Below are 11591 nucleotides of genomic sequence, written 5' to 3' on the forward strand. Positions count from 1 at the left end.
AAATAAATGAAGTTCTTTACACAGTAAAATGTAAAATATTTAGAAATATATAAATAGGCAGTTGGAGAAGATTGTGAACTGCATGTAATATTAATTTTATAAATATTAACTAAATTAGAAAGACCGAAAAAACAAACAAACAGGGGAACCCCCTGAAGAAGCCCGCCTCTACTCGCCTACATTTAAGGGTATGCGCTTACTGGGCTGGTTCCTGTAAATAAACCAGGACGTCATATCCTCAGAATTACGGTTCCCACGCTTTTGCGTGCAGAGCACTTTATTTGATTACATTACTTTACATTACATTTACATCTATTACATTACAAATTACATATTGGTTACTTTCATTCATTGTGTCCATTTTACAGGATTGTACAGTTAGGTTACAAGTTGTTCCTACATGCAGTTTGGCAGCTTTTGTTCTCTTTAGTATTAATATTTTGTTCGGATATCCAGAACAATGTTTTCAGTGTATTGGTGAAAGTAATGACAAAAGAGAAAACAAATATAAATATTAATAATGAAGACAGAGTATATCAAACATGAAGTAAATGTTAGAACATTAAATAAGAAAAAAGACTGGAAGTAAAATTTAAAATATAGTTAAAATACTGTAATTAATAAATTCCTGGCTTTAAAAATATATATATATTTAACCTCCTTCGAACAGAGCCGTAGGAAGAAATTTCAACACACGGAACAAGAACAGAATTTATCGCCCCCTGCAACCAATTCCACGCCCTCCTCCCTCACTTGGGGAACAAGTTGTTATTTTTCTAGTTTACACTCCTATTTAATATTCACGCGCAAAAGTAATTGTCGATCCTATAACGAGGATGCTATCGATTTTGCTCGATAAAAAAATTGTCTCTGAAGGGTAAAAAAAAAAAAAACTCACTGACTAATTGTCCTGCAACAAAAGTTCGAAGTGATTAATTGAACGACACTGTAAAAAATGATACATCTGCTTTAATTACAAAAACTCACTATAACGAACTAGATTGATTGATTTGCTTTATTTTACTTCGCTTCTTGTGCCACTTTCGGCTAATTTGCGAAGATGGGGATGAGTGATGATATGACGAAATTGCTGAATGTCACAAACATCCATGCCCATTCCAGGATTCGAACCCGGGACCCCTGGCGTCGTAGCGCGATGTGCTAACCACTCCGCCACGGGGGCCGGATAAAACGAATTAGAATTTTATAAGTGGCATTACTGATCAATACTAAAAATATTTCTTATGTCTTGAGATACAGGGACGCAGCTAGGTTGATCAGTTTGGGGGGGGGGGTGGCCAAGCGTAAGATATTTTCTATCATACTATTATAAATTAACAAACTATTTATACATCATATATATATATATATATATATATATATATATATATATATATATATATTCTTGAAAAGGAAAGGAGAAAGGGCCTCCTCGGTGGAGCATGGTAGCATCGTCGCCTTGTAATCAAGGGGTTCCGGGTTCGATACCCGGTGGATGCTCATAGTGGTTCGGATCCCACTTTACACTGTAGAACCAGTCCCGATTAGCCTTACTGTGCATAAAGTGGACTTAAAACACCAGTTCAATTAATCAATCAATTGAAAGGTTCAAGGTTCAATCCCTGGTGGTCAGGCCGGTAGCCAGAATTTGATTTCGGAAGGGGCTTATCCCTTATCGGCAGCCGCCATCTAAAGGCGAAAAGGTTGAGGGGAGGGGTAAATGCGCTGCAGATGTATTCTTGGTATATTGCAACTAACCATATACAAGATGTTTAATCCTGTTAATGAAGTAAATTTAATTACTACTACACATTATTAAAATCAGATATTTGTAGGATTTCGGGAAAGGACTGCAGTCCCCGAGCTCCTTCCCTGGGTATGTGCCTGCTTGTATTAGTTCCAAAATTTCTGTGCTGCTCCAACATCGTGAGGATAATTTTGGAAGTACTTGAAAGCGATATGGAAGCAAATTCTGCTCTCGAAACTATGGGACTCGATGTGATGACCACGCGCAACCGAATGAAAGAACTCTTCGCAGGCCTTGTCCCTCAATATTAATTTTGCTGACTAATTGTAAGTTTTTCTGGGCCTCCTCGATGACGCACTGGTAGCGTCGCTGCCTTGTAATCAAGGGGGTCCCAGGTTCGATACCGGTGGAGGCACATGCTGGTTCGGATCCCCGATTAGCCTTACTGTGCATAAAGTGGACTTAAAACACGAACTCGATAATTGGAAGGATTTAGAAGCAAACATGGCTTTTTATGCATCGTACAATTTTGCTTCTTTTCACCCTACTCTTACAGTTTTTCTTCCTAAGAATTCCACTGAGTATACCACGCTACGAAACCAGAGGTCCAAGGTTCAGACCTTGGACAGGTATGGTTGTATCATGTCTGTCCGATCGCCATTCCTTCGGCTCATCATTCATCCTCATCGTCGCATTTAACCCAATAGAAAAGCGGCGTAATATAGAAATATATAAATGATTGATTTGGTTTATTTTACTTCGCTTTTCTGACACTTATTGGCTAATCGTGAAGATGAAGATAAAAATGAGTGATGTGAAATTTATAAGAGGACCATCATAAAGAACACACAAGCCCAGTCCGGGATTCGAACCCAGGACCCCTGGCATCGTAGTGCACCTTGTTAACCACTGCACATCAAATAGAAACAGAAAATGCTTGATAAGTAATTTGCTTCTCCATAACTCATGATTATATTATATAACTATCATTCGCTGTATGACTAGGGATTAATTATATTTGAATGTCTAGTCAACCTTGCCACCTAAGCAGCAACAGCTTCCGCATTTGCAGGTGGAGGCTAAATGAAGAAAAATCACAGAAAGTCCGAAAGATATACAAATTTTGTAACATAATAGTTATAGAGGTTGCAGACGGCTGTAAATAAAATTGCCACATACCTAGTTTTCCTCCTTAATTGAAACGTGGTTTATTCTTCATTATACATGAGATCAACCACCCTGAAAGTCGAACCCGAGATCTTGTGTGGTAGTCAGACTCTTTTAGAACGTCAATATGTAGGACAATTGGTCGATCAGTCCATTCTGATCCATTGTTTCCAGAGGAAGACAATCTGGCAGCTTATCATGCGACATTTCACTCGCGATGTAGGAAAACGAGATCACAAACACTTCGTGATTCTATCTTCTCGCGTTTACAGAAGTTAACCACCGATCAGACCACAAACCCTACTTCAAACTATCTGACAGATATCAGTTGTCCACCAAATCAACAGATGAACCGACCGCTTCGATGTGTCTCCGAATTTTCAGAAAGTGGCATTTTCCTCCTTTGCAGGGCAGGTCATTAGCAGGAGGGTTGAATGCATGTGAGAAGAACCTATATGTCCCGTGCCGAAAAAGGGACAAGTAATAGAACTGTTCTTGGAATTTGAAACGCATGGGGATATCCTGTTTGTGTCGTTCTTTCGGCGCCCATGGTACCAGTGCAGGGCCAGATGAAGAGAAAGTGCGTTTTTGGGGGGGGGGTCCTGGATATGGTGTGCAGCAGGGAGGAAAAAGTGCATTTTCAATAGGTGTCAGACTTCCCTGACCGGGGCGGACCACAAAACCATTAACTGCATCCTCTGCTATCTGCTAATACATCTGTTTGTGTTCAACAAGCAAGAAACAGGGAAATAAGAAATAAATGCCTTGCTTGGGTTCGCGCTACTGATAATTGAAGAAGTGCTTCAAACTGCAAGCAAAATTTACTGAAGAATTATTTTGCAATATTTGTCACCAAAATAAAATTTCCAGCAAATACAGAACAGTTTCCCAGGCCACGTGGACGATTGCCTGGGCCAGTGCTCCCGCGTGCCCCCCCCCCTAACGACGTCGCTGTTGAGATGCAACTTCACTCAACGAAGCTAAACACTTATTTTCTGATTTTGCCTGTTTCCGCTTCTTGTCCCGCACATGGGCGCAACTTGGGACCTAACTTCGGGAGGGTGCAGAATCAAACTTGGTACTTAACTTTGGGACGGGAATAATAAAAGTCTTAAGTTTTCTCTCCCATAAAATAACGTCTAGGACTATTTGTCAAATTACTGTTATGTTTGCGAAATCATAAAAATTACTCATTACTTTGCTTCTGAGGTCCGATCAGGATGAAAACTTGAAAAAAAATTAATAAACCTCAAAATTCTGAAGGAGCAAGTGCCTTCTTGTCCCCTCCAAGTTACGCCTGTGTCAGAGCCATCTTGCAGCTCAACCCGGGAGAGAACGGAGAGGCACGAGGTTAAATTTTTATCACAAGCACTATTCAATTTCACTCTCATCGAAAGCGAATTATGGTGTTTATTTATAATAGAGATTTTAATATCTCTTGTAAATGCTAAAAAAAGGAGATAAAGTAACGGAGGTAAGACGAAAAGTGTAGAATAATCTTATTCACACAGAATCACAATGAAAATTTGATTCGGTTTGTTAGTATAATATGAATGAAATTGAAATACACTTTTATCTGGACAAACTGCCCTAGGCGGTGTGTTACCAGAATGTGAGCCCACAATTAAAAAGGTAACAGTATGGTATAGTGAAAACACATTTCACTCGTTTATTTCCTAATTATTTACATTTGTACTTACCTGTTCTGCATAGCGGAACATTTTTGAACGTGGGATTTCGCTTTGGTAACATTAGTATAAGCCGGAGACACATTAAACTCGTTTATTTTCAAATAAAAATCATTGCTACTTACCTCATATGCATACCGGAACATTTTTCAAGCTGGGGACCACTTTTTTTTCCATGAAAAAAGCGTTCATTTTAACATTATAATCATTTATTGGTCGTTGCTAATTCGGCGGGCAAATCTTGACTCACGTTGCCTGTCGTCAGCTGATATGCAGTATCGTCAGCTGATGTGCAGTGTTTCCAAATTTATGAACCGATAAATGCCACACAAACTATTCACAAAAGGTTTTTAAGCGAAAATTGAGGCTAGACTCTACGTCCTTATCTGCATGGTGATTGCTTCTTTGCGTTCGTGGTGCGGCACCCGGCATCTCTTCGGGAAAGTCCTTTTTCATTTTACACTTTCTGTTCACGATAGCCCCACTATCCATTCACGGGGTCGAGGTATGCCTACGAGGTTAGGTTAGGCCTGTTAGGTTAGGTTCCATTAGCACTCATTTCGGTACTACTTTACTATACCGGAGACACCTATCAATGATTTATTTCGCAATTTTTAACATTCCTAATGTACTATTCTGCATTGCTGAACATTTCTTTATTTTCGTTAGAAATTTATTATTTCACCTAATGTCTATTTCTTACAATAACGAGTACTTACTGTTGTTCCTTATTTCCCACAAACCTTCCATGGGCAGCCCCAAAAACCATTGACGAGCCCAAAAATTCACGATAGCCCCACGAACCATCACAGGGACGAGGTATGCCTACTAGGTTAGGTTAGGTTCCATTAGCACTCCTTTCGTTCAATTTAGCATATACGGACAATAGGAGAGTGTAGCAATAGCACTTCGGAAATAGATTTTCGTAGAAAACCACATGCTTTCGCATTAAAATGGATCAAAACTACATTCCCGAACATCAACAACGCTATAGAAAATTATTTGCGTAAGTACTTTCTCCTGTAAATTTGAAGAAATCCGTCTCCGGTATAGTAAAGTGTTACCCTCATTTCACCCCTAAATATGTGCTTCATCATCTAAAAAATTCCTCAGTACGTTCAATTACGCATATCCGGACAACATCGGTTTTTTTCGATTCACTCCTTCAGGAAATTTTTCCTCGCTTTGGGATTTACGTTGTTGAATTCCTTATAAAATAAGCTTTCCAACGATATATGACACGTATTCCTTGGGAAAAGGACGTAAACTAGAGTCTTACCTTAAATTGGAAAAAAAACCGCTCACACGTCATCTTGTAAAACTACCGCGCGGTTGCTACACTGACAGGGAGTTACATGATCGAGTTGCGAATTTTTTTCAAGCAAACTGTATATTGGATATTATTGCAAGTAAAATTTACAAAAAAATGTATTTCGTGCTTTTTTTTGTTTAAAAAAAAGCTTTGAATGGTGCCCTAGGCTTCAACCCCCTAGCCTACTCCTCTATGGGCCTCTGAACCTGTAAATAAGTAGTCTACATACAATATTCAGTCTCTTGAGGATGGCATCAACCTGAAACGCCCCAACTACTAATGTGGTAATTTTCCACAACTTTATTTTTTGTATGTTGATCTTTTTCCTATTGTATAATTCAGTTTAGCGATATAATGTAGAAGTAATTTCAGTGATGATGAAAATGATGTCACTAGACAATAAGGATTGCATGTGTTTCACAAATAATTTGGTTGCTTTTCTAGTGCCGGTACTGCTGCATGGATTTTTGTAGGTTACTGAGCCCAAATTCTGATTGTTTAATCCTGAAATAATCATGGAGCACAGGCAATTTTACTTGTCTATTTCTATGTATGTCTGTTAATACACACTTCAGATGCTTAGTGATTACCAGGGAACGGATTTATATGTAGTTAAAATGTGCTAAATATGTAAATACATATATACTTATTTTCACCAAAATATGGAGTTAAATATGGACTTTAAATTTTTTTTTAAAAAAAAACCTTTTTAATAATATACACATAAGACACTACATAAATTACAGTATGCGTACATTTACATTAATTGTAAAACAACACAAAATGTGTTTTCATTTTCTGCAAGTGTTCGAGCGTGAATTTCCTTCTGTTGTCTCTTAAAATGGATTTATATTGACTAAAACTGTGTTCAATATCATAAGAAGTAATGGGATCATGTTTGAAATTTGTCAGTTAAATGAAATTTAAATTTGTCCTCATTGTGGGAATTCACCCAGAGATAGAAACAACAATGAAAATAGAAGAGTTGTGGAAACACAAGATATGTTGCGCCATGTCTGAAGTGTAGGTCTGATGAAAAAGTTAACTAGACTGAATATACCCCTACAGAAAGTAGCTTCATTGAGTGTAATCAAAGGATCTCTACTATGTGATATCATGCACCTATTCCACATCATAGTCTGCAAATTCCGTACATACTTGCATGCAGAAATGTTTTGTACACCTGAGACAGTATCTTGTATACAGAAAAATGTTATCACCACAAAATATAATTTTGTATACATTTGACAGCAAATGGGCATTTAGTTGTGGTTGTCTTAGATACAGACCAGAATCACTTTTTCATGATAATGTCGCAATTTCTATTATTGTATGCATAGAGAAGTGCATTATTGTGTAGTAGTAAGATTAATTAGATTTGATAGACCTGAAAATGTAAAACGGGCATAAAGCAAATAAAACTTGCAATCAAAGGGAAGAGGTGGGAGGTTGAGCAGCTTTTCCTATGGTTGCATGGAGAGAGTGGTGCTCATTACCATATATAATGTCACTGGCCTTTAGGTGGCACTCAAATGATGGAATGCTGTATTTGTATTTTTATTATCGAGCATCACTTTTCTGCCACTTGTGACTATTCGTGATTACAGTGATGTGTGATGATTGGATAAAATTGATGAAGGAACGCCCATGTTTAGGCTGGGACTAAACCTGGGATTTTTGGTTGCAAAATTCAGTCAACCACTTGACTTTCTGTTAGGCACATGGGCGACACAGAGGGTTAACATGTTCTGCCATACACTCTAGCAGTAAAGGTATAAAGCTGTGCTATCACACTTATAGCCAAGGTGAAATCGCTAATAGGTTGTAAATTTCTTCTTGCCTCATGGTAGCTGTCGTTAGGACATCTGACTACAATGCGAGAGACCTGGGTGCGATCGCCAGCAGGGGAGAACAGAGTTTTTTGACCTGTTCAAGCGGCTCCCACCCAGTGGCATATAAAGTGGGTACCTGGAGGAAACTCTTGGGGGATGAAGGTGGCCAGGGGCAGGTGCTGATCACATCATTCCCACCTTCGGCCGTGATCAAAAAAGCACAGGGGAGCACTTTACTTGTTTTGTTCTAGTACATTAAGAGGTGCATTTTTTACAGCATATTAATATATATATTTTTTCATCTCCAGGAATAAAGATATCAGTGAGTGAAGGAGTGAAGGTTTGATTGAAGAAACGGAGACCAGAATGGACAAAGGTGGTGCAGAAACACCCAATGTGCAGGTGAAAGGCTGCTCAGTGCCATCTAACTCAGACGTAGAATGTGGTGGGGAAGCTTCTGATGAAACAGACAAGAAGGCACTCTGGGAAGTGCTGCAGCATGAGGTGAAAGTAGAAATCCAGGAGACTGATTGGTGTAATGAGGACAGTTCCTTTGTAGAGGATCCCTTACGGTTAGTTCTGAAATATTATCAAATGTGCCACTATCTGGTAAAACTTTAAGGGCCCTTGACCAACTATGCCCTCTTGAGAATTGCATCAAATTAGTTTTAATCAATAAATGTCAATGTTTTATGTAGTATAAAATGTGTTTCAAGGTGCAGAAACCACAAACAACAGATATACTTTTTCATAAAGTGTACAAACTCAAATAGTGGAAAAGCATATGCAAATGATAGCACCACCAGACTGAGCACTCCTAACCTAAGAACGTATTAAGCGGTAGGAATGTCTTGTTTGATTTTGTTTTGGCTTATCATGTCAGGTGCTACATTCACTTACGTGAAGCCTTCATGCTGGGCTGCTTCTGCCTAAGGTATCTTATGTGTACAGTCGCCACCAATAAAAAATGGAATGCCTAGATCCTGAAATATTTGCTTCATTGCAAAGCGTTACGTGTTGCCTAACTGTCTGGCAATGACCAAATCTGCTGTTGAAGTTCATTACTGTAGATTTAGGCAACACAGAATACATTTCAATGAAGTAATGGCGACTTTACACAGTACATTCATTCTGTATAGTTTCTGTTTACTTACCTTTTGTTTTTGACCGAAACAAGAAATCTGAAGTAACACATTGTAATGCTCATTTTTTGGCGATCAGCCAAAAGTAGCAGAAATGTGAAGTAAAATCAAATGAAGTTTAGAATGTATTTACTGACACAACATTTTCGTAAGTCTGAAATATTCCATAATTATCAAACTCATAGAAAGTTGATTAATTCTGCTGTAAAAATGAGAAGGGCAAATCCTGAGAAGTGGTGATACCAGCAAAGAAAAAAAATAATTTTCAGTATGATGCACATGTCATGTATCAAATTAAAGCATGGAATCTCTACTTCAATAATAGCAAAAAAAAAAAAAAAAAAAATTAAATCAAGAAATACAATACTATGGCCATATATGTGAAAGCTTGTTTGACATTTTTAAATTGTCATATTAGATGCAGATCTGGCAATATGTTTTTCTGCAAGTGATGCAATCTAAAATGGCTGACTTGATCTTCTAAGTTGGTAGGGACATAGGTGGTGTGTTTTTTATCAAAGGAATTCCAAAGCCTCAACTTTCACGTTAAATAACATTTATTTTAGAATAACTAATTAGCATGTCACAACCGTAACAAAAGTTAACCTTTCAATTAGAATGAAACAGATTCTGTACTGAGTATTGTTTTGCAACATGTGTAATATAATCAAAAGTAATAGTGGCCATGTGTGCAAACATAATATAAACAAAAATGGTATTTTGTCCAGTTGTTACTATTTAAAATTAGCGTTACAGTTGTGACACAAAGTGTTTCGGTGGTGACATATTTTTGTTGCTGTTGTTTACACTGCAAACACAGTGTAAAAGGCAGTTTACACTATAAAGAACATACACACAATGTACACATCGAAAGCAACAATATATTTAGTAAAATGAGATCACCATTAAGGAATTTGAACAGGACGAACAAGAAAAAGTTCAATGAACTATTTTTTTTTGTAATAAGTACAACATTAAATGTGAACAAATGAATGTTCCATGTTGTACCTTTAGGTGAATGCTAAACACGAAAAGAATTTTATTAATGTTTTCAGAAGACAAAATAGCTGTAACCACCTGAAGGTGTACTTTTTGTCACACCCATAACCAGGATTTGCCCAGAAGCAAAACAAACTCAATACTCGGATAACTACATAAATGTTCTATTAGAAAGGAATTGTTTATTTTGTGCAATTTAGGATTATATTCATCATTTTAACACAGAAATGGCATTTTTATATAGTTTGTTGATCCCGAAATGTGGCCAGTTTTTGTACCGAAATTTTGATATTTTTTCACCATAAATATGTGGCCCTAGTTATCTCTAAAGCATATTATATTTTTCAGAGAGAAGCCTGATGCACGGCATGCAGAAACAGATTCCCTGAAGTTGGAGTTTCTGTGCCAAGAATGCCACGTGTATTTCCCAAAACTAGAAAACTTGATGCAGCACATCTACATCCACACACAAAAAAGAGGCAAAGACACAGAAAAGAAGAAAGACACAAAAGCCGAAGAAGAATCCCCCCTCGTAATAGAACCAGTGCAAGGCAGGGGCAGGAAGTACAAATGCAACCAATGTGAGAAAAGCTTCTTGTGGAAACGTGATTTGCTTCGGCATGCAAGAATCCACAGCAACTACCGGCCGTTCTCCTGTGATAAGTGTGACAAGTCGTTCTATAGGAGGGACAAACTCGTTAAGCACCTGCAAATCCACGGCATACAGAAGTCGTACGAGTGCCCCGAGTGCAGGGAGAACTTCACAACGAGGAAGAGCCTCATAAAGCATGGCACAAAGCATAAAGAAGAGGCTCCAAATTACCTGTGCGTGTACTGCAACGATGCATTCCGTAGTCGGACCATACTCCTCAATCACTTGACGGTTCACGCAACGGCAGATTCTGTAAAGTGCTCGCGGTGCGGCAAGGGATTTCCAGACCAGTATTACCTGGACATGCACTCCTTACAGAACCACTTCGAGTGCACCGTGTGCGGACAGTGCTTCGTATGGAGGAAAGACCTCCTGCGGCACTGGAAAATCCATTCTGGACAGAGCCATTTCGCGTGTGAAGTGTGCGGCAGGATGTTTTACAGGAAAGACAACTTTCTTCAGCACATGAAAACTCACGATTCGGATTCGAGGCAAATGACTTCCATTTGCACCAGCAAGAGTACTAGTGTTTTCAAATGTGAAACGTGCAAAAAGTCATTCTCGCAAGAGAAACTTCTGCAACAGCATTCAAAGGTTCACTCGAGGAGCAGCAGTTTCCCATGTGATGTATGTGGGAAGAGTTACGCGTGGAAAAAGGACCTCCAGCGTCACTCTAGAATCCACACTGGGGACAAAGTTTACCCGTGTCATGCATGTGAAAGAGTCTTTTACAGAAAAGATAAACTTGACAACCACACAAAATCCCACGACTAAAGCCCGAATCCCACGGAACTGGATTTCCAGTAGGAATGCCCTCAGTCGGTAACGCGTCTGACTACCATGCTCAAGGTCCCGGGTTCGATCCCCGGCCGGTTCAAATCCGGGAACTTTTCTAACGGTGGAAGCGGCCCCGGCGCCTACCCAGCATCGAATAACATGGGTACCTGGGGGAAACCCTGGTGGGTAAAGGCGGTCAGGGGCGTGATGCTGATCACATCACCCCCACTCACGACCGGATCAAGAAAGTGTGGGGCGTTACCCCCACACCCCCT

The 11591-nt window shown here is 39.0% G+C and overlaps 1 protein-coding gene across 1 annotated transcript; it reads left to right on the forward strand.

The window, feature by feature from the left end:
• Window positions 1-4258: 4258 nt before the first annotated feature.
• LOC145996991 (uncharacterized) lies at window positions 4259-11349 on the forward strand. The gene is made up of 3 exons (XM_083133597.1): window positions 4259-4388; window positions 8055-8318; window positions 10236-11349. Exons 2-3 carry the CDS (start codon window positions 8113-8115, stop codon window positions 11311-11313), a joined length of 1284 nt encoding a protein of 427 aa, XP_082989723.1. The 5' UTR covers window positions 4259-4388; window positions 8055-8112; the 3' UTR covers window positions 11314-11349.
• The last annotated feature ends 242 nt before the right edge of the window (window positions 11350-11591 follow it).

Source organism: Lepisma saccharinum, chromosome 13 (assembly GCF_977018435.1).
Source record: "Lepisma saccharinum chromosome 13, izLepSacc3.1, whole genome shotgun sequence".
Classification (NCBI taxonomy): domain Eukaryota; kingdom Metazoa; phylum Arthropoda; class Insecta; order Zygentoma; family Lepismatidae; genus Lepisma; species Lepisma saccharinum.